The following is a 23,686-nucleotide window of genomic DNA, read 5'->3' as shown; positions in this document are numbered from 1 at the left end:
CATTAAGTGCTCTTGAAGACAGTAGTATGTCTTTTGTTGTCAATGAAGGGTAATAAACACCATTATGTAGCATTTACAGTCTTTATCAAGACTCCTGAATGTTTATATACACATGGATTAACTGCGTGTGTGTGTGCGTGTTTTGTGTGTGTGGTCTCACTGTGGTGGTTTGACTTTGGTATCATTCTCGGTCCACCACAGGAGAGCCCTACACAGGCACACATACTGTACAGTATTAGCATCATGTTAATATCCCACACACACCTTCTCAGAAGAGACATTGCCATAAACACCTCCAGTACCCTCACAACATCGTCAACAGAAATCAAAGACCCACTGAAGGAGAGAGGAGTGGTGCATCTACTTCTGAGGAGTGACCTATAAAACAGAGGAAACTGCTTTACAAACTTTTTTTTTTTAAACTGTTTAAAAATAAAGTGTTCTAAAGGCTTGTTCATCAAACTCAATAGCCAGGCCACTTCTTGTATCCCTCTCCTGAGCCAAGACGACCAGGGTCACGTCTTATTAAAGCTTCTGTCTATTTGGTTTTTCATCAAAGAATATGAGGTATATATGACGTCGCCCTCGCCTTGAAATGAAAGACGGGACCAGACAGCGAGAGAGAGAGAGAGAGAGAGAGAGAGAGAGAGAGAGAGAGAGAGAGAGAAGGGCGAGCTGGAGAAAGTGTGAACATCTAGAGGCATCTAGACGTGTCTGAACTCCTATTGACACTCACAGGTGTAAGCAGAAAAGAGAAAGGCTCAAATTCAGGGGCCACTGTAACTCTAAAATGTACCCATTTCATGGATCAGTTTGATAGGCTCTCCCTCTCTTCCTCTCCGTTAGGTTAGGGTTTTAATCAGTTGACATGGGCAATGAGATGACACCCACAGTCTTTACATTTGGTTTCAGTTTTTGTTTTAAAGCTCTGCCTTTTTCTTTGTGTTTTAAAGCATTTTGTCTTCTTGTCTTAATCTCAAGATCACCTCTCTCCAAAATAGAACCTCAAAGGTCCCAATCCAGAAATAGAACAAATAAATTACATAAACGAATGAATCAATAAATAAACAGGTGAGAGTTCATAATGTACAAATCATTTGCAAAGAAATGTATCCTCCCCTGAACATGAATAAATACACATCTTCAAACAAAGATCCCCAGAGAGATAGTTTAAAGCTTTTGGTCTAAAATCAAGTCATTGTTATCATCAACATTTGTATCAAGGATCACTTCACAGCCTTTTATACATTAGCAATAAATAAGCAGTAGAACATATATATTTTTTCCTACAAAATCTATTGAAGCACTAACAGATACATCCCCTCTAAAAGTGTCTGTCAACTGGTTTTCAGTTGATTTCCGCCCGCCCCTCCCCACAATATTATCATTGGTTGCCTTTAATATCTGCCTATATGTGCCCAAGTATGCTTCATTTCACTCGTGAAGTTCCATGCCTTTATCAAACACTATTCTGTGGTACACTAGACAGAACAGTGTGTACTGAATCTTTATGGGTTGGTTAATATGCAAGAGAATAAATCTTTCCACACACTCATTCGATCTCACTTTTCCTCTCCTGTCACATACACACCATCCATATCTCACACACAGGTATACGGGCAATCATGTATGGAAGCATGCCTGAATGCACACGCTTGCACAGTACCTTTCTTGCTCTACCAGTCTTTCTATATATCTATCCAGAAAACCTAGCACAAACACAGTTATCCAACTGTTCCTCTCTGACAATTGTGCATTGGTTTGGTTGGTATTTGGTATGTCTGTGTCAAAAAGTTTTGCTTTTGGTATTCAGTTTTGGCTTTTTCACGACATTCTTGATCAAAGAAAGATTTGGAAGCTACATTTTCACAGTATTCTTTCCAACCACCTAATGAAAAAAGCACAACAACAAAAAATAACCCAGACAAGATATGAAAATAGGCAATAAATCACCCAGTCAAGTAGAAAGCAATGAGACAAAGTCATACAGCAATCGACAGACAGACCATGAAAAGCAAAAACGAAAAATATATATTTTAAAATTCAGTTCCACGAGGTCATTAGCTATTCCGTCCAGGAAAAGGGTGAACAAAGGAGGTTACAAATAGAGGAGGGAGGAGAGAATGAGAGGGAAAGCCTCTGTCTCAGACTGTGCCAGACAGACAGGGCTTGACCCCTCCCTCTCTCTTCCTCCTCCTCTTTGTCTACAACGTGTTGCATTTGGTTTTTGGTTTCTTATCTGTTCAGTTTAGTTGCTCATACGGAGGTTTTGGTTAGGTTCTTTTTTGGTTTGGGTCCTCCATTCCAGCTTTCTCCTCGGTTTTCCCCTGCAGTTTTCAACAGATCCTTTTTTTGCCTTTGCCTTTTCTTAGTAGTCTTGTTCGTTTCTTCTCTTCTTTTTTGGCCCTTTCACCCCATCTTTCGAGGCAAAGGAGAGGGACAGAAGGGATGGAGGGCAGGGGGTTGGGGACTGGGAGGGACGCTGTCACTTTTTTTTGGTGTGGAGTCATCCTGTTATTGGGTGTTTGGTTTTTGACACTGCTGAGGTTTCTGTCTGAACACTTGTTTCCCGGCTCTTCCAGTCGGGAGAAACAATGCTTTGGTATCCAAGAGTGACTGACTGGAAGTGAATGATATGAAGTTGGTGGAATTATATGGAAATTATATACACTACCGTTCAAAAGTTTGGGGTCACTTAGAAATGTCCTTGTTTTTGAAAGAAAAGCTAATTATTTATCCATTAAATTAACATTAAATTGATCAGAAGTAGTAGTACACAGTAGTATACAGCGTTGTACTAAATCTTCAGTTTCTGGGCAATTTCTTGCATGGAATAGCCTTCATTTCTCAGAACAAGAATAGACTGATGAGTTTCAGAAGAAAGTGCTTTGTTTCTGGCCATTTTGAGCCTGTAATCGAACCCACAAAAACCGATGCTCCAGATACTCAACTAGTCTAAAGAAGGCCCGTTTTATTGCTTCTTAAATCAAAACAACAGTTTTCAGCAGTGCTAACATAATTGTAAAAGGGTTTTCTAATGATCAATCAGCCTTTTAAAATGATAAACTTGGATTAGCTAACACAAGGTGCCATTGGAACACAGGAGTGACGGTTGCTGATAATGGGCCTCTGTACGCCTATGTAGATATTCCATTAAAAATCAGCCGTTTCCTATTACAAGTCATTTACAACATTAACAATGTCTACACTGTATTTCTGATCAATTTGATGTTATTTTAATAGACAAAAAAATTGCTTTTCTTTCAAAAACAAGGACATTTCTATGTGACCCCAAACTTTTGAACGGTAGTGTATTTAACAAAACAGGCAAACAAATATAATGAAAGGCATAAAGAATTATTTTAGTTCAACATCTCAATACATTCTAGTGTAGTGTGTGTGTGTGTGTGTGTGTGTGTGTGTGTGTGTGTGTGTGTGTGTGTGTGTGTGTGAAGCAACAGGCAGTAGAGTACATTTTGGTGTTCATATACAGTCAGGTCCATCCGTATTGGCACCCTTGATAAAGGTGATTTAAAAAACAGTATAAAATAAATTATAAAAATACTGAGCTATTTTGTTGTTGTTTTTAAACCTGGAGAAATTATATTTTACACTAATACAATTGCTCAGAGAAATATATTTTTTTTAACATGTAATACAAGAAAATCTAAAAAAGATAGTGGTCAGAATTAATGTTTAAAATACTCTAGCACCCTCCCCTTGCGAGGATAACTACACTGAGCCTTCAAACAACAATTTTTCAATGGGATTCAAGTCCGGAGACTGAGATGGCCATTGCAAAATGTTGATTTTGTGGTCAATTAACCATTTCTATATGGATTTTGATTAGCGCTTGGGGTTATTGTCTTGCTGGAAGTTCCACTTGCTGCCAAGTGGCAGCCTCCTAGCAGAGGCAACCGGGATTTCGGTTAAAATGCCCTGGTACTTGGTAAAGTTCATGATGCCGTTGACCTTAAAACAAGGGCCCCAGGACCAGTGGAAGCAAAATAGCCCCATAACATCAAAGATCCACCACCATATTTTACCATTGGTATGAGGTACTTTTATGCATATGCTTCGGTTTTTCAACACCAAACCCACCACTGGTGTGCTTGGCCAAAGAGCTCTATGCTCAGATAACATGAAAATGGATCTCTTTGGCCACGCACACCAGTGGTGAAAACGTTCCTCATAGGGTAAAATAGGGTGGTGGATCATTGATGTTATGGGACTATTCCAGCAAGACAATAAACCCAACCACTAATCAAAATCCATAAAGAAATGGTGAATTGACCACACTTCAACATTTTGCTATGGCCATCTCAGTCTCCAGACTTGAACCCCATTGAAAACCTGTGGTTTGAATTGAAGATGGAAGGCCATAAGCGCAGACAAATTATATCAAGGATCTGGAGAGATTCTGTATGGAGAAATGGTCAAAGATCCCTCCCAACGTGTTCTCCAATATCATAAAACATTTTAGAAAAAGGCTCAGCGTCCTTATCCTCACAAGGGGAGGATGCTGGAGTATTGAAAACAGGGGTGCCAATAATTTTGACCCCTATCTTTATTTGTATTTTTTTGTATTGCTAGTTAAACAGAATCTCTTTCTCTGAGCAATTATTCGTATAACATAACTTCCCTTTTTTTTTTTGCATACAATATAGCCCAGTATTTTAGTAATTAATTTTACAGAGTCATTATTGCTCATCTTTATCAAGGGTGTCAATAATTTGAATCCACTGTATAAAATAAGTTATGAAACAAAGGAGGCAATTATATCCAGGCTGTATCACAACCGGCCGTGATTGGGAGTCCCATAAGGCGGCGCACAATTGGCCAAGCGTCATCCTGGTTTGGTCGGGGTAGGCCGTCATTGTATATAAAATGTTGTTCTTAACTGACCTGCCTAGAAAAAGAAAAATATCTCATCATATTAAGCAAATATTGAAGATAATAACCCTAATGATGATGATGATAATTACGATGATCATTAGAAAAATCAGAAATAAGAAAATAAACCACAAAATAAGTTGGAAAGTTACTAATTGTTATTAGTCTGAGGTGACTGCTAAATCCACAACACAGTTTAATACTGTAACTAGGTTAAAACTGTAGAGCCACTAGAGAGGTAGGTAGAGATATGTGGGAGGACTGACACTACTAAGATATCTATATCAAATCATTTGCTATGACATAACCCAAAGCTCAAATCATATAAAATACTAAAAATAAGCGTTGTAAAAGTGTTGAAAACAAAACTTTGAAATAATATATTATGATGAAATGATACATGTTTTTGGCCTTGTTAAGTGTGGTTGATGTGCTGATCCTGGACAGATCAGAATCATAAGTCTTTTAAGTAAAGCTTTTCTCTCCGTTTTTTTGGTTTCAGTTTTTGGTATTTCGGTTTTGGAGATTGTGGCATGTTTGTCATTTTTGTCTTTGTGTGTCTTTCCCCTGTAGGTTTTTAAAAAATGTGGTTTTCTTTCCATCCATCTGCTGAAGCTTGTTGAAAGTCTTTTCTTTCCTTCTTTTCCTGTCCTTGCCACCCATCTCTCTCTCAGTCTTAGTTCAGTTCTCATCCCTGCCCTCTTTTTCATCAGGTTTTTCAGCTCATTTCTTCTTTTCCAGAGAAAGGAGTAAATGTACATTAGCATTCACTGTGTTCCACAATGCCACCTCTCCAACTGTATAGATATTTATATTTTTTGGTTTAAATCTCCACCGTTCTCCTGTTCTCTCCTCCTCTCCATTCTTCCTCGCTCTCTTCCTCTTTCAATCTGTGTATTTTTTTTGGCTTTGAAAGACTCCGGGAGAGAGAGCGGAGACGACAAATGGAGGGAGAGAGAGATGGCTTTGGTTGAAAGGTGAGGTGTTTCTGTAAAGCTCCACTAAAACTCCTCCTCCTCCTTCTGATAGGATCCTTTGGGTTGTGTCGTCGTCACTCGGCCATGGCCCCGCCAAGCGGCGGCGGTGAGGTTTCGCTGAACGAGCCGAAGGAGGCGGGGCTGGAGCAGGGAGAGGCGGAGCAGGAGTCGACGTCCATGCCACTGGCGCCGGGGGGTGGAGAGGCTCCCCTGGGACCGCCGACCAAACCCACGCCGACTTGGTGGGACGCCATAGGCAGGAGGGTGTGGCGGTTGAGGAATAGGGAGGGGCGAACCCCCGCCCCGCCCAGGATCATCTGACCTCCGGCCTCAAGACTGGAAATGGGCAGCTGCCCACCACTGGCAGCCAGAGCTGAACCATGATAGAGTTACAGGGGACGGGGTGAGAGAGGCAAGTGGAAGGATTGGTGGGGGAAGAGAAAGGTAGAGGAGAAAGAATAAGTGAATACACCTACCAGAGATACATCGGCATCGATTTGGGTGACACTGTAACTGATGACATGGTGAGATGAAGGATGGTGATGATTGCAACAGATGAGAGAACGTAGTATGAGTAGAGCAAGGAGAGCTTAGCCAGTCAGAGCTTACAGAAAAACACCTGGCACATACACACAGACACACACGACACTCCCATGATCTACTTGGTGGTGATATGGATGGAATGGGATGGTGTGAAGACATGCAATTTCAACTGATCTGAATTCGCATGTTGAAATGATGGCAAATGGAGGGACATCCTCTTTTCTGACTTGAGATCTGCACGCTTAACTCAAAATTGTATCCTATTGACACCAAGTCATGATTTACGCCAGGCAGTGTTGCGCGTGCTTATCAGAAGTCAGAATACCGTCCATAATCTGGATACACACCGATTTTGTCAGACAAACACACCTTGCATTGTGGCCAGGTGATTGCTGCTGACGAGAGCCTGGTTCATTCCTGTGCTTACTCTCATCATTGTGTTCCTGGAATATGTATGGATCCATATTCCCCCATGTGCACATACACACACATTCACACATGCAGAGATAGAGAAAAGGACCAAGAGGGTTAAGTGAAAGCTCATTAATCAAACACCCTCATGTTTTTCTATTAAGGATAGACAACATGTTTTCAATTCATGCATTGGCCTGTGTCTGACTCTGGGTTGACAAATATTCATGTTTCTTCATATGTGTGAGAACTTTCAGATTTGCTGCTAAACAGGTGACATGACATTTCCCATGTAGCCCCATACCACGAATTCCCAGCAAGTCAGTAAATATCACCTCATCCAGTCTCAAAGTTGACTTTATTGGCTGCGGACACAGTTTAGCAGATATTGAGGATTCAGTGTTAGGAGTCAGTGTTCTATTGAGCAGTAGTCGTTGAGTGTGCAAGGGACAGAGAGGATAGAGTATAATTATATAATTAGGGCACACTAACCCAGTGAATATGAAAGTGTGTTTGTTGAGTATGAGGGATTGTTCAGTGTTAGATTGAGTAAGTGTAGAGTAGTAGAGAGAGAGAGAGAGAGAGAGAGAGAGAGAGAGAGAGAGAGAGAGAGAGAGAGAGAGAGAGAGAGAGAGAGAGAGAGAGAGAGAGAGAGAGAGAGAGAGAGAGAGAGAGAGAGAGAGAGAGAGAGAGAGAGAGAGACAGACAAGACACTCACCCAGCATTCAGGCTGTGGGTACTGAGGGTGGAAGGAGCGGGGCTGGCTGTGCTGTGTGGAGGCGGAGTCCTAGAGGAGGGGGTGGAGCTGGTGGCTGCAGAGCCACAGGGGGGCAGAGGGCAGGTCACCGAGGGTAATGGACTGGTCACTGAGAAAGAGAGAGCGAACCATCAGTGGTAATATGAATGGTATACAGTACATTTGGTTACATTGCTAGGTTTTCCCAATGTCCATGGTCCTGGGCATCTGCACTCGTCTCTATGTCTTAGTCCACTAAAGGGAATTTAGACCTCTGGCACTTATGGCCTAGCTTCACAAAAACACAAATGTATCCAAAAATCTATTTCCTCACCTGTTGTGCTGAGGCTGGTGGCAGCCTGGTGCAGCCCCTGACTGGACACCTGGAGGGAGAGGAACAGAAAGAAAGAAAGGGAGCGGTGGATAGGCCGTGAGAGACAGAAGAAACATGCTCTCATGGTGTAACTGTGATGACCTGTGGGTTGGTCTGTAACATTTGGCACCTCATACAACAGTGTAGTCATTTGCACGGTGCTGAGAGTGGAGCAGTGCAGGATGGGTTAGGCCACAGGGTCACACATGGGTTCATGCAGAGGGAGGGAGGCAAGTCCATAGATCCAGAGAGTCAAAGATCTATTCCTCTCATGATGCCTGACTTGTATTTAGACAGTTTGTTTCCAAACTAAGGAACAGGGAGGCAAAGGACCAAAGGCCTGCCAATGAGAGGCATGGTGGGGAGAGTGGGGATGGGGTGAGTGCGGGGTCATACCATGTGCGGGCTGTAGCAGGGGGTTTTGTGCGTCATGGAAGGGGGCTGGCTGGGCAGGGGAGGGGTGGCACTGCAAGGGTTGATGCGCTTCTCTTTCTGGCGCCGGTTGCAGAACCAGACCCGAATCACCTCCTTCTCCATGTTGAGCTGCTGGCCCATCAGGAGAATCTCCTCTGAGTTAGGCTTCTGGTTCTGGAGGGATCACAGTCAAAAATCATGGTCAATCATGTTGTCACAGGCCACAAACATTTTATATCACATAAAGCTGACATGTTGTCAATGTTACATTCAACAGTTTCAGCAATATTTAGAAAATACCAAGCAAGGGTAAATATTTATTTACGTTAAATGAAATGTTAAAAAAGTGAAATAAACTGTTGTGAACAGAGTCATTGGTTTATGTACTCCACTGTGAGTGCAGGGTAGGGAGTAGAATGTCATTTGAGTGTGTTCCTTAGGAGTCTGTTGTGGGACGTATCTCTTTCTCACCAAGATGAAATTGCGCTCTAAGGCCACGCGGACGTTGGTCTCGATGCTGGTGCGTTTCTTCCTGCGACGCCCCGGCATGCCCTCAAACCCCATCATGGGGGAGGAGAGAGAGTTCGGGCTGGGAAGCATGCTGTCTATCGCCATGGTCTCCGCATCGTTTAGCCACTTCTCAAGCAGAGGCTTGAGCTTGCACATGTTCTTAAAGCTCAGGTTTAGGGCCTCGAAGCGAGAGATGGTGGTCTGGCTGAAGTCATTCCCATACAGTTTCCCCATCGCCATGCCTACGTCACCCTGAGGGAAGAGAGAATTTGTGTTAAACAGTCATCTTCATTCTGGCCTCTAGCTCCTCCTGCCCCCCCCTCACTGCAAACACACATGCACACTCTGACCCACACACACACCAACACACACTCTGACCCATATGTAGTCTAGCTTGATCAAATTGCTCATGGTTCTCTTGCCCTTTATCACAACACGCACACACCCACGCACGCATACAAACTTACCTGTGTGAAGCCCAGTTTGATGCGTCTCTGTTTGAAGGTGCGGGCGAACTGCTCCAGCTCCTCCAGGTCACTGGGCTCCTCGCCGTGAGGGCAAGAGGTCACTGAGGTCATGGGGGCTGCCGAGGCCCCGGAGGTCACCCCGCCGTCCCCGCTCTTGTCCCTCTGTAAAGATGAGAGGCCATCACCATGGCGACGCTACAGTACGGGAGACATAAACCCATATCATTCCTGTGGAATGGCGAGGGGTGGCTGGCACACTGACATTAGCAATGTTTAAACTGTGGATCAATTCAAACACACTCTGGGTTACGGGTTTGGTGTTTGATTAGATCAGCGTTTGGATCAATGCACCAGCACTGATTCCACAGAGCTCTTTGTTTTCTGCTTGTAGATGCAGATCCCTACCCTACTTACAAGTATGTATGTTATAAAGTCCAGTCTCAACACACACACGGACACACATATTTGAGGTGGTTTTCAATAATACTATACCTGTGCTTGCAGTCCCAGCCTGGGTGGAATAGTTAGAAGACTCCCCTGGCTTTGCTGATGTTGAGGTAGCGGAATTAAATTAGGTGTCGAGAGCAAACCTAAGGAACACAACGGAGAGGCCGTTAATACTATTAACACTGTAAAGTATTGTAATTATATGAACACTAATTTATTGTTTTTTAACTGTATTGTTACAACTTTATTCTAACTTGTTTTAGAACTAAGCAGTTAGATCAGAACACCAAGCTCTACATGATGTTTTGTGCCAAGAGGTAGTGACAGTGTTGATGATGGTGGTTCCAACTTACTTAGTAGGTCCCACTTACCCTGCTGCCCCTGTTGTCCCTGGGCCTGAGGCAGGAGGAACTGAGGAGACTGCAGGTGGTGGCCGGGCATCAGGACTAACTGCTGCAGCTGCAACAGCTGCTGGATATCCTACAGGAGGAAGCAAGAGAGAGAAAAGGGTCAACGAGTCATGTATGATTTCTGAACAGAGCAACATACACACAATACAATGCAAAGAAATGAGCAAAGAACCCAAATGTGCACAGCCCCAGCCTTCAAGGTAACAACACCTAAGAGTATATAGAGAAACACTTCTGACAGACAAGTGTTGGTTAGTGAGTTAGATTGGCTTAAAGCTGGTCATATCTGATCCGTGACTGGCCGCTCCTACCTGGGCGGTGAGCTGGATAGGCTGAGAGAGGGTGAGCTGGGGCGGGACTTGCTCCTGTTTGGTCAGCTGTTGTTGCTGCTGCTGCTGATTGGCTTGGGCGGCTGCGTGAGCGGCATGAGCAGCGTGAGCCGCATTGGACTGCTGCACCGCGGCGGCCAGGAGCTGAGCCTGGGCCTGCTGAAGCAACAGCTGCTGCTGCGCAGGCAAGAGGGCAGCCAGCTGAGGAAGAGGCGGGAAGAAGAGGAGGTGGTGGAGGAGAGGGTAGGGTTTGCCCAAAGAGAGGAGGGGAAAAAGCAGAAGAGATAGAGAAAAAGAATAGTGTCACCCAGCGTTTGAGCAGGCAGTAAGAGGCAGAGAAGGGATGAATTCCATTTTTAATTCAGTCAATTCAGGAATGAGGAAGATTGGAATTTGAATTTCCATTTACTTCCTTAATTGACAGAATTGAATGAAAATGTAATTTACTCCAACCTTGGTGAGATGCAAGCAAGAGCATGAGCGAAGCAGAAAATGCTTACTGTCCATCACCCTAACCGCCTACACACTACATCTGTGCCAGTGCTTACCCCTGCCAGCTGACTCCCTGCCAACATGAGTTGTGTGTGAGGGTGAGGCGTCTGCTGCTGGGAAGGAAGCGGCACATGGGTGGAGATCATCTCAGGTACTGCCTCACTTTTACTCTGCAGGGTGAATAATATCAAAACATTGATTAAGGTTAAAGCTCAAAAGAATAATCATAAAAATGTTTTTGGGGATCTGGTACACAGGCCTCATTTTAGTTGCCAAAATGGGTCCCTTAAATAGACAGAAATACGGTCCAGAGATGACCTGATTGGAGCAAAAACATATATTTTGCCTAAATCTAAGGATTTGGGTGGTTTCATGAGATAAAACATGTATCTATATATGAACCACACAGCTAATATTCAAGCTCAAATTTGACCTATACAGTACATTCAGAAAGTATTCAGGCCCCTAGAGTTTTTCCACATTTTGTTACGTTACAGCCTTATTCTAAAATTGATCAATCTACACACAATACCCCATAATGACAAAGTAAAAACAGCTTTTTAGAAATTGTTGCAAATGTATTAAAATAAAAAAAACGAACATTTTACATTTACATAAGTATTCAGACCTTTTACTCAGTACTTTGATGAAGCACCTTTGGCAGCGATTACAGCCTCGAGTCTTGGGTATTGTCACGCCCTGAGCCCTCGGAGTTCTCTGTGGTGTTTTAGGTCAGGGTGTGATTAGGGGGGGTTTCTAGTATTTGTATTTCTATGTTTGTTTTTGCGTATGGTTCCCAATGATTACCGTTGTCTCTAATTGGGGATCATCCTTAAGTTGTCCTTTGTTCTCACCTGTTTTGTGGGATATTGTTTTGTGTGTGTGCATGTTGCACCACGGCTTTCACGTCCGTTGTTTGTTTTTTTGAAGTTTCACTTTGTATTAAATATGTGGAACTCAACTCACGTTGCGCATTGGTCCTCTCATTTCGACGATCGTGACAGAATATCCCACCCCACAAGGACCACACAGCGTGCCAGGGAGGCAAAAGTGAGCTGGACATTGTTGGAGGAGATAATGGGAGGATGCGAGACCCTTCTTTGGCGGGAGTCGCAGAGGAATATAGAGGGACAGCGACGACGCCGGGGTCCGCGGCCACAGGGCGTGATTAGGGGGGTTTTCTAGTATTTGTATTTGTATGTTTGTTTTTGTGTATGGTTCCCAGCTGATTACCGTTGTCTCTAATTGGGGATCATACTTAAGTTGTCCTTTGTTCCCACCTCATTTCGACGATCGTGACAGGTATGACGCTACAAGCTTGGTACACCTGTATTTGTGGAGTTTCTACCATTCTTCTCTGCAGATCCTCTCAAGCTCTGTCAGGTTGGATGGGTAGTGTTGCTGCACAGCTATTTTCAGGTCTTTCCAGAGATGTTCTATCGGGTTCCAGTCCGGGCTCTGGCTGGGCCACTCAATCGATTGTGGTCTGTGAACTGTTGTCCCACTCCTGATTAAATGTTGTCCCACTCCTTTTCAATGGCTGTGAGAAGTTGCTGGATATTGGTGGGTACTTGAACACGTCAATCCATAGTATTCCAAACATGCTCAATGGATGACATGTCTGGTGAGTATGCAGGCCGTGGAAGAACTGGAACATTTTCAGCTTCCAGGAATAGTGTACAGATCCTTGTGACATGGGGCCGTGCATTATCATGCTGAAACATGAGGTGATGGCGGTGGATAAATGGCACGACAATGGGCCTCAGGATCTCGTCACGGTATCTCTGTGCATTAAAATTGCCATCGATAAAATGCAATTTTGCTCGTTGTCCGTAGCTTATGCCTGCACATACCATAACCCCACCACCACAATGGGGCACTCTGTTCATTGACATCAGCAAACCTCACCCACACGACGCCATACACGTGGTCTGCGGTTGTGAGGCCGGTTGGATGTACTGCCAAGTTCTCTAAAACAAGGTTGGAGGTGGCTTATGGTAGAGAAATTAAGATCAAATTTCCTGGCAACAGCTCTGGTGGCCATTCCTGCACTCAGCATAGCAATTCCACTCTCCCTCAACACTTGAGACATCTGTGGCATTGTGTTGTGTGACAAAACTGCACATTTTAGAGTGGCCTTTTATTGTCCCCAGCATAAGGTGCACCTCTGTAATGAGGCTGCTTAACCAGCTTCTTGATAATGCACACCTGTCAGGATTATCTTGGCAAAGAAAAATGCTCACTAAAATTAACACCCGCCAAATGCGGGTAGATTTAGGTATTAGCGGGTAAGAATGGCTATTTCACCAGCCACGTTGGCAGGTGGTACATTTTCAGGGCTCTAGAGTGCGCGCATTACATTTGAATTTGTGAATACAAAATATAGTCAAAAGTCAAGTATTAGAATATGTGCAAAGCTGTTTTCAAAGTATTTCTGTTTTGTTTCATATCTGCTAATCGCACAAAGAAATACAAATCCTAGATCCCACCTTGCGCAGCAACAGCTTTGTGCACTGTGAGTGAAGGGCTGATAGATACAAGGAGCTTGCACAAGCATAATAGTTGGTATAATTTACTCAAGTCAGCAAAGTCCTCCGGTTTCTTGGCTTAATACATTGTTTTGTTCACAAGTTTGGCTGTTTTCAAATGTTAGTTTGAATCTTTTGCTTCAACTGATAGCGAAGAGAAGCGGTCTATTACTAGTCACATCCCATCTCACACACACACATACAGACTTGAGTGGCCCTATTACCACGGTAACCTCCCTCCCTTAAATGGGGCAGCTGATTTTTCTTTAATCATCTGATATTTGGGGTAAAAGAGACACAGGTCACACAAGAACAACAAAAATTGAGCAAAATACCACATTACTTCTTAATAATAAATGTCTTGTTTTAGAAACATTACAAAGCATGGTCATCAGTTTTTTTTAATGTAATTATAACAAAAATATATTGGGGCTGGTAAAAAATATGAGGGCCTGGCAGGTTTTTTCCCATCTACATGACACAGTGGCAGTAAATTTTAGGCCCTGATGTTGCATTTATATTTTTGTTCAGTGGATATGTGACTCGTTTCAGGAGACTAGGCGTTGGTCCCGCTTCATTACTTCACAGGAGAGGCATTTGAACATAAACATGAATTTGTTTATTAAAAAAAGAAATGCCTTCTGGAACATGTGAACTTTTATTTGCCTTAATAACAAATTTGTATGTCATCTGGAAATACAAATAAAATTGTTAAATGATGAGCAGAATTAGTTTAGCCACAGAGAAAGTCAGGAACCTTCCCGCTAGCCATGATTGGCTGAGACAATGGATGGGCTGAACATGTCAAGAGATGAGTTCGGATTGGTCTGCCATGTAGCATGCTTCTGTCTATAACATGAGCTGCTTAGTATGTGTAGGTAATCCTTTCTAACGCAGATTTTTTGAAAGATATCACAAAGAACTGCAAAAGTGTTGCTAATGCTCTCCACTTTCTGGAGGACTGTCACGACTCCGACCGAAGGTGGCTCCCCTTCCCGTTCTGGTGGTGCTCGGCGGTCGTCGTCCTACTAGCTGCCACTGATTCTTTCCTCCCCCTCCTTATGTGTTTATTGAGTACACCTGTTTTGAGTTGGGTATAATTAGGGAGGCTTTATTAGTCAGCCGGCCCGCCTGGTTCTTTGTGCGGGATTAATTATTGTGACCTTCTGTTTTGTGTAACTTGTGCGCACGTCTGTGGGTTTCGTGTTTTCCGATTTCGTGGGTTTTGCTGGACAGTTTAAGTCCCCGTGTTTGGGGCGTTTGTTTTGTTATACGCCCTGTGTTTTCGTGGGGTTGGCTTATGTTCGCCGTGTTGTGCATTAAAGTAGCACTACCCTGAACTCTCTGCTTCCTGCGCCTGACTTCTCACCCACTACACTCAGAACGTTACAAGGACCGAGTTTTGAAATCAGTGGAATGTCCGGTGGAAGCAGAGTATGATAGCTAAGGAGATGGAGAAAATTCTGGCATTTGATTGCAAATATGCAGGCGGAGTCTCAAAGGTGGGGTTACAAGTTTATCAACTTACAAAGCATAATTACTAGGGATGCACGATATATCGGCAAACATATCGGAATCGATATGTCTAGTTTAGTTTAACGCCAATGTTAAAAACCGATGTCAAAGTTACAGCGCATACCTATATAACCTATATAACGTAATAACGCCACATAAAATTTTGCGCTACACATGCAAAAGCATTCCTAACCTAGCCCACACAATGTCTGCTGTGTGGATCGAGCAGCCAACAAGTCATTTGAAAGAGTAAGAACATTTCAGCGAGACAACTCAAAGACGAAATCCATTAAAGCCAAGATAATGGAATTCGTTGCCCTTGACAATCAACTGTACTCTGTCGTGGGTAATGTTGTCTTTCGCCGACTGGTCGAGCACCGGTACACACTACCAAGTGCGCTATTTTTCAGATGTTGCCCTACCGGAGTTACACAGTAATAGTTGTACTGCTATTAGCTTCATGACATACATACTATGGAACGCCGTTTAGGTATTTGCATGTCAAAAAGATACAGTAGCACTGTCAAAGCTGTACAAAACAATGTCTTTACAATACAGCGTTGGTAATAAAGCATCATTTGTTCAACAGCAACTTCTGGGGTAGCTAGCTTTATAGAACGGTCTTATAAATGTGGGTTATTTTAGATGAGGATACCTAGCTATAGTGTTATTTGACATGTATCTTTTTTGACACGCAAAGACCCAAACGGCATTCTACAGAAATCCTGGTTGAGAATGAAACGACTGAACAAATGAACAACAAAACAGCACAGCAAGTAAGTAAAAGAAATAGGTTTTGATTATGTTTGACTGGTAATAGGGACATACGTAAATGCCAACAAAATCACTTTTTGGTCAGTGTGATGTGTGTGTGTGTGTGTAACCTTTATTTACAGTAACTAGGCAAGTCAGTTAAGAACAAATTCTATTTACAATGACGGCCCGGACGACGCTGGGCCAATTGTGCGCCGCCCTATGGGACTCCCAATCACGGCCGGATGTGATACAGCCTGGATTAGAACCAGGGACTGTAGTGACGCCTCTTGCACTGAGATGCAGTGCCTTAGACCGCTGCATTCATGGGGTGTGTTAGCTATTTAATTGTACTAGAATTCTTAAAAGGCTGCACGTTTTTTATATTGGTTATTTTTGGCAAGGAAAATATTGGATATCGCATCACTAATAATTACTTTCCCATTGTTCCTCAGCTGTAGTGTATGATATACCATTGTCTAGCTCTGAGTCTCTACTTTTATCCAATGTAAAAAACATAATTTCCAATTTTGCTACATAAGACCGAATCAAGCCAGTGGGTCACATAAACAGTGCCTTCGGAAAGTATTAAGACCCCTTGACTTTTTCCACATTTTGTTAGGTTGCCTTATTGTAAAATATATATTTTTTAGCAAAAACAGTTACATTTACATTTTTTGCTGATTTCTTCAAAATAAAAAACTGAAATATCACATTTACATTAGTAAACCCTTTACTCAGTACTTTGTTGAAGCACCTTTGGCAGCGATTACAGCCTTGAGTCTTCTTGGGTATGACACTACAAGCTTGGCACACTTGTATTTGGGGAGTTTCTCCCATTCTTCTCTGCAGATCCTCTCAAATGCTGTCACGTTGGATTGGGAGCGTTGCTGCAAATCTATTTTCAGGTCTCTCCAGAGATGTTCGATCGGGTTCAAGTACAGGCTCTGGCTGGGCCACTCAAGGATATTCAGAGACTTGTCCTGAAGCCACTCCAGCGTTGTCTTGGCTGTGTGCTTAGGGACATTGTCCTGTTGGAAGGTGAACCTTCGCCCCCAGTCTGAGGTCCTGAGCGTTCTGATGCAGGTTTTCATCAAGGATCTCTCTGTACTTTGCTCAGTTCATCTTTCCCTCAATCCTGACTAGTCTCCCAGTCCCTGCCACTGAAAAACTGCCCCACAGCAAGATGCCGTCACCACCATGCTTCACCGTAGGGATGGTGCCAGGTTCTCTCTAGACGTGACACTTGGCATTTGGCCAAAGAGTTCAATCTTGGTTTCATCAGACCAGAGAATCTTGTTTATCACGGTCTGAGAGTCTTTAGGTGCCTTTTGGTAAACTCCAAGCGGGCTGAAATGTGCCCTTTACTGAGGGGCGGCAGGTATCCTAGTGGTTAGAGCATTGGGCCAGTAACCAAAAGGTTGCTGGATCGAATCCCCAAGCTGACAAGGTAAAAATATTTTGTTCTGCCCCTGAACAAGGCAGTTAACCCAAATTTCCCCAGTAGGCTGTCATTATAAATAAGAATTTGTTCTTAACCTCTAATGACTCCCCATCCCGCATGAGGGAGCGTAATCATCGACTGACACTAATTAGCATAACGCAACGGACATAAATATTCCTAGAAAATATTCCTATTCATGAAAATCACAAGTGAAATATATTGAGACACAGCTTAGTCGTTTGTTCATCACCCTGTCATCTCAGATTCTCAAAATATGCTTTACAGCCAAAGCTAGACAAGCATTTGTGTAAGTTTATCGATAGCATAGCATTTTGTCCAGCTAGCAGCAGGTAACTTGGTCACGGAAATCAGAAAAGCAATCCAATTAAATCGTTTACCTTTGATGAGCTTCAGATGTTTTCACTCACGAGACTCCCAGTTAGATAGCCAATGTTCCTTTTTTCCAAAAATATTATTTTTGTAGGCGAAATAGCTCCGTTTGTTCTTCACGTTTGGCTGAGAAATCGCCCGGAAATTGCAGTCACGAAAACGGCAAAAAATATTCAAAATTAGCTCCATAATATCGACAGAAACATGGCAAATGTTGTTTATAATCAATCCTCAAGGTGTTTTTCAAATATTTATTCGATAATATATCCACTGGGACAATTGGTTTTTCAGTAGGACCGATTGGAATAATGGCTACCTCTGTATTTTACGCGACAATCACTCTGGGAGCCATCAGGTGACCAGTTGCGCAATGCAGCCGCTTACAGGTATTCTTCAATATAAATGCGTAAAACTAAGTCACAATGCTGTAGACACCTTGGGGAATACAGAGAAAAAGTAATCTGGTTGATAGCCCATTCACTGCTCAATAGGGACGCATTGGAACGCAGCGCTTTCAAAACATGAGGCACTTCCGGATTGGATTTTTCTCAGGCTTTCGCCTGCAATATCAGTTCTGTTATAGTCACAGACAATATTTTTACAGTTTTGGAAACTTTAGAGTGTTTTCTATCCTAAGCTGTCAATTATATGCATATTCTAGCACCTTGTCCTGACAAAATATCCTGTTTACTACGGGAACGTTATTTTTCCAAAAATGAAAATACTGCCCCCTAGTCACAAAAGGTTTTAACTGACTTGCCTAGTTAAATAAAGGTTCAAACAAAAGGCCTGATTGTTGGAGTGCTGCAGAGATGGTTGTTGTTCAGGAAGGTTCTCCTATTGTTGCGTTTATATTTTTGTTCAGTATTTATGAATTTGATCAGCATTTTAGCCCTAATGGGGGCCACAACATACAGTACAAAATATATTACCATGCATAAAATGTTGAACTCTGTTGTCTAAATAATTTTAGAATATTCCAAGTTAACTGAGGATTTCTGACCTGTCCTATCCATCCATCTGCCCATCACTCTTTTTTTCCTCGATCTCCCTTAATTTCTATATATCAATGTCCATAGTCTGTCTTTCTGAAGAGAAAGGAAAAGCTAATTTCCCCCCCTCTTCTGCAGCATGTCTTTATAAAGTGGGCTGTGCAAACACACACACACCGTCTCTCTCGCATGTGAGTGCACTAATTCACTCACCTTGATGCTGCTCAAGGTAGGGGAAAGACTGAAGGGACTCGTTTTCATTGGCTGAACCTGTGATGAGACGAATGGCAACGATAGAATCCATTCAGACACAGATCTTTAAATCTATTCAACTGTGAAGCCATAAACACAGGTGCCATTCCAGATTGACAGAATATCAATTGAATCCATGTGTTTCCTAATCATTTTCATTTTTACATTAATTCAAACCTATCCAAAAAAGTACAGCAGTAGGACCTCAGGACAAATTTGGGAATCGAGGTGGTTCTGAACACTGAAATATCTATAACACTTTTAAATTCACCTTAAAACAGCATCAAACCTTTATACAAAATTATGATTGCGTATGTTTAAACAAATAATTTAGCCAGATACTGTACATATCTGGTATGTTTTTACCAAATCTAAGCAACATTTCTGTTTGTCTGTAGCCTAATATGTTTTTTTTGGCATTCATGTCCCGGTTTAATATTGCCCGTTGGGTTGACTGGTTAGTCCTTAACTTTGAGTTTTGGATCTTTGAGGTTCTACTATATGCACAGATAATCTTATTACAACCTTAGAGCAAACGACAGCAATAAATAAAAACACGAATAACAATAAATCAACAACAACAAACGTAATTTTACAATTAATTAAATTGAAATGACAGACCTGATCATTGGCATCAGGACTGTTCCTCTCAGAGTCTAAGATATAAAAAAATAAGAGGGTGAGAAAGAGAGAGGAGAAAAGTATAAGATGGAATTCTAATAACCCCGTCATGATCGACTGTAAATACCTCGGGCTGCAGCAAAACCTTAAACAGGTTACTTCAAATGTCAATTACTAACATTCCGCAGCCCAAGCTGTCTAGTTAAACACATAGGTGTGTGACAACATGACTCTGAGCAGTGACTTATATGGCGGTATAGTGTCACGTGCATAAGTCATACAAACAAGTCTGACAAAAACATTCTGACTTTCTGTTCGGAAAATGTGAGAAATGTGACCAAAGAAGAAGATTTCAGGTCTCTTATTGTGGATGTGTTGTGTCATAGAGCGGCAGCTAGCCTAGCAGTTAAGAGCGTTGGGCCAGTATATGAAAGGTCGCTGGTTTGAATCCCTAACTGCGTGAAACATCTGTCAATGTGCCCTTGAGCAAGGCACTTAAACCTTAATTTCTGCTGTAAGTCGCTCTGGATAAGAGCGCCTGCTAAATGACTCAAATTGAAATACATCCAAAAACAACACACCAGATTAGCCCACTCTCCCCAATCAATACGACAACATAAACAGATGTGGACACACACACATCATCCTTTCATTCAAACATGAAATAGGCCTAATGACGGCACATGACGATAACTGATATCAAAGCAACACATAATGCAGTCTCAAAATGGTTACCTGTGCTCTCCCCTGGAAAGTCTGCCCCAGGCTTCTCATCCTCTGCTGGTTTTGACATCCTGATATCTGCAGGGGAGAGAAGGAAGCAGGTTAAATATAACATGTTTCCAACTGACAAACATCCCCAGCCCGCCCAGCGTATATGGAGGGATGAGGATGAGAGATTCACAGGGAGAAAAGCTCCCTCACCCTTTCTTCCCCTGCCCTCCATCTCCAATCCTCCTTGGCTCGCACAGTGGCTTCCCCGCTTATGAGTGTCACAGGGACATGTTCAATGTTATGCCGTAACGCATGCTATATGCACACAAGAAATGAGAGAGAGGCCACACACTATATTTCCATCAGGCTGGCTTAATGAACGCAAGTGAAATGGTTATGAAACCTGGCGGCACAGATCATGTCTTTTCAAATCTCCCCACCATAAATCCAACTAATCTATTTGTAATAAAGTCAGCGTTGGTAAAGGAATGTGATTTTCTGGAGGGGAAATTGCAGCATGAATAACACAGTCATATGTTTTTACAGAATCGTTAATAAAATAATTAACGTCAAACATAAATGTGAAAGTGGTATTCAAGATTTCCAAATACATTACATACTGTATAAATACATGCACAATACAAATTATAATAATACATATTTCACATAATTGGAGACTCTAACTCATTTCATATAGGGTAAGTCTATATTTTTGGGAACCTGTTTCAAAAACCTCGAGAATTTAATTGCATAGGCCTAGACAAATGATTTACAACAGGTCATTTTTCTACAATAGATTAGAAGTTCAAATGCAAGTGAATTTATTTCTGCACACACATTTTTGACGGAAATGTATTATGCTCCAAATATAGCCTTTTTTTTTTAAATCAAAACTATTTTTCATAATCCGTCTTGAATAGTAATAAAAAACGGTTAATTAAGACACAAATAACGATGTATGATGGAGCGCATGCCATTTAACAAGCTAATAGGCTAAGCTATTTACATGCATGTCTTACAAAATCGTATAACAGTCTACAGTTGTTTTAATTGCAGTGTATTACCTGCAATAATTACATTTCAAATAATAATACATTTTAGGCCTTGTGAACCTGAAATGAACGTCGTGTCATGAAAAACAACTCCGACATTTTCCATTCGTTGTGTTTACCTCTAATCTAAATATTCACATTTGAATGTATACACGTTTAGCCTAGCTGTTACGAAAGCCTAAAAACGTCACATTTTCAAACAATGATATCAGTTACCTGAGTTATCGACATTCGTGGGAAAATACAAATATCTATCGAAAGCTTTGGTTTTGGCGGTGCCCTTCCTACTATCACGCTATTGTTGCATATTTGCGCGTGACTAATTGTGCATACCTGCAGATTTCCTCAAGAGCAATGATTATTTTCGCGCCATTTATTTGGGCCAATCAATGTGTCTAAATCGTTTGCGAAAGGATCAAGTGAACGCACGGTTTTATTACATTAGTGACCAACAAAATCTACTTGAAGACGAGATCAAATAGACTGTCTACAGTAATAAGTCTCTATGCACATAAGCGAAACTTTTGAGGATCTTCCACCCACCCTTTCAGCCTCTATAGGTCTACGGTTTCTATGAGCTATTCTTGGATGCCTAAATTCTTCCACCCTCAATACTGACATCACGGTGAGTCACTGGTTTAGCTTTGTTACAATTATAAATGGCTCTAATTATAGACTAATAGGCCTATAATTATATGCAGCAAATGTTGAGCCTGCTGCTCTGAGGGAATACAACCAAACTGCAAAGAATTTCACATTTTCCAATAGCCTATCCTAAAACTGACCTCTGGTTCCTCTCCATTGATAACGTGAAAGACACGCAATTTATGGCAGGTGGGAAAATTGAGCCTGCTCTGAGATTTTTTTTTACTGACAACAACCAAAATCAATAAAATCCAGTAGCCTAGTTATCTTTGTTATTCCTCCCCTATGTGTAGGGGAAAGGCAGGCATTAGGCCTACTGTATATGACTGCGTGTTAACAGCTCATTCACATTTTCAGGAAAGTGATGATAATCTTCGGACAACCAAAACATAGTCCTAACTTGTGTCTTTCTGACCTTAATGTCAGTCCCTGCCTCTGTCCTGTGATTCGTTTTTATGGAATAGCCTACTACTTTACACACTTGACTTTCCATCACTAGTCTTCATATTGCATTGCCTCCATCCACAGAAAGAGAGGCGGTGTTATAGAGTAAAACAAAGACATGCAAATACACACTGCCAAATACACACCGCCTAACAATAGTTATAAACTAGAAGTAGCGGTAAAATGTTACCCTGGTAGCTTGTACATGAGCCTATACTTTACGCACACACACACACACGTTGGTCTTCTTCAGGAGAGATGACCTGACATTTTATTACAACTATCACGGACAGAGCTTGTTTTGATGTACACTAATTAGCAACATTTGAATAGATAAACGTTTACCCTAGCTGTTATAAAAACCTACAAACTTCACATTTTCAAACATTGACATAATTCAAGAGTTACCTGGGTTATCGACATTCATGAGAAAATACAAATATATATCGGAAGATTTGGTTTGGGCGGTGTCCTTCCTACTATCAAGCTCTGGTTGCATATTTGCGCGTGTCTAATTGTGCATACCAGCAGATTTCCTCAAGAGCAATGATTATTTTCGAGCCATTTATTTTACCAATCAATGTGCCTAAATAGTTTGCAAAGGAATAAAGTGAAAGCACTGTTTTATTACATTAGTGACCAACAAAGCCTACTTGAAGGCAAGGTCAAATAGGTTGTCTACTGTAATAAGCCTCAATGCTTATGAGCGAAACTCTGAGCATCTTCCACCCAGCATCCATAGGCTTACCATTTCAGTTAGCTATTTTTGGATGCCTAAATTCTTCCACCTTCAACACTGACACCATGGTGAGTCACTGGTTTAAATTTGTTACAATTCGAATGGCTCTAATTATCCTACAATTATATGCTGCGAAAGTTGAGCCTGCTGCTCTGAGTGAAAACAACCAAACTGCAAAGAATTCTAATCCCCCCCCCCCCCCCCCCCCCATTGTTACCGTGAAAGGCAGGCATTTTTGTTGCAATTTATTGCAGGTGGGCAAATTGAGCCTGCTCTGAATTTTTTTTTACTGACAACAACCAAAATCAATCAAATCCAGTAGCCTAGTTATCTTTGTTATTCCTCCCCTATGTGTAGGGGAAAGGCAGGCAATAGGCCTACTGTATATGACTGCGTGTTAACAGCTCATTTACATTTTCAGGAAAGTGATGATAATCTTCGGACAACCAAAACATAGTCCTAACTTGTGTCTTTCTGACCTTAATGTCAGTCCCTGCCTCTGTCCTGTGATTCATTTTTATGGAATAGCCTACTACTTTACACACTTGACTTAACATCACTAGTCTTCATATTGCATCACCTCCATCCCCAGAAA

General features: G+C 42.0%; 1 protein-coding gene across 3 annotated transcripts; it reads right to left on the bottom strand.

Annotated features, from left to right (window-relative positions):
• Positions 1–4,646: 4,646 nt before the first annotated feature.
• Positions 4,647–20,400, bottom strand: LOC109906924 (POU domain, class 2, transcription factor 2-like). 3 transcript variants are annotated; one of them, XM_031793633.1, is made up of 13 exons: positions 20,233–20,400; positions 19,498–19,532; positions 18,838–18,894; positions 11,059–11,172; positions 10,493–10,711; positions 10,125–10,251; positions 9,817–9,914; positions 9,325–9,519; positions 8,819–9,109; positions 8,330–8,521; positions 7,895–7,943; positions 7,543–7,690; positions 4,647–6,856 (listed from the first exon to the last, which is right to left on the bottom strand). In XM_031793633.1, the coding sequence occupies exons 1-13, from the start codon at positions 20,333–20,335 to the stop codon at positions 6,769–6,771; spliced, it is 1,716 nt and encodes a 571-aa protein (XP_031649493.1). In that variant the 5' UTR covers positions 20,336–20,400; the 3' UTR covers positions 4,647–6,768. The 3 variants fall into 3 exon arrangements, with proteins under 3 accessions (XP_031649493.1, XP_031649495.1, XP_031649494.1); XM_031793635.1 differs by having other exon boundaries at positions 4,647–6,243; XM_031793634.1 differs by having other exon boundaries at positions 10,143–10,251.
• Between the last annotated feature and the right edge of the window lie 3,286 nt (positions 20,401–23,686).

The sequence above is a fragment of the Oncorhynchus kisutch genome, linkage group LG17, assembly GCF_002021735.2.
Source record: "Oncorhynchus kisutch isolate 150728-3 linkage group LG17, Okis_V2, whole genome shotgun sequence".
Classification (NCBI taxonomy): Eukaryota; Metazoa; Chordata; class Actinopteri; order Salmoniformes; family Salmonidae; genus Oncorhynchus; species Oncorhynchus kisutch.
The sequence above is the reverse complement of the archived record's forward strand: the minus strand, read 5'-3'. Positions and strand labels throughout refer to the sequence as shown.

Coding starts and splice junctions, on each gene's coding strand:
- LOC109906924 (XM_031793633.1), bottom strand. CDS start 20,335: ATGTTATATTTAACCTGCTTCCTTCTCTCCCCTGCAGATATCAGGATG. Junction 11,173..18,837: donor CTACCTTGAGCAGCATCAAG/GTGAGTGAATTA, acceptor TTCACCCTGCAG/AGTAAAAGTGAGGCAGTACC. Junction 8,522..8,818: donor TAGAGCGCAATTTCATCTTG/GTGAGAAAGAGA, acceptor TGATCCCTCCAG/AACCAGAAGCCTAACTCAGA.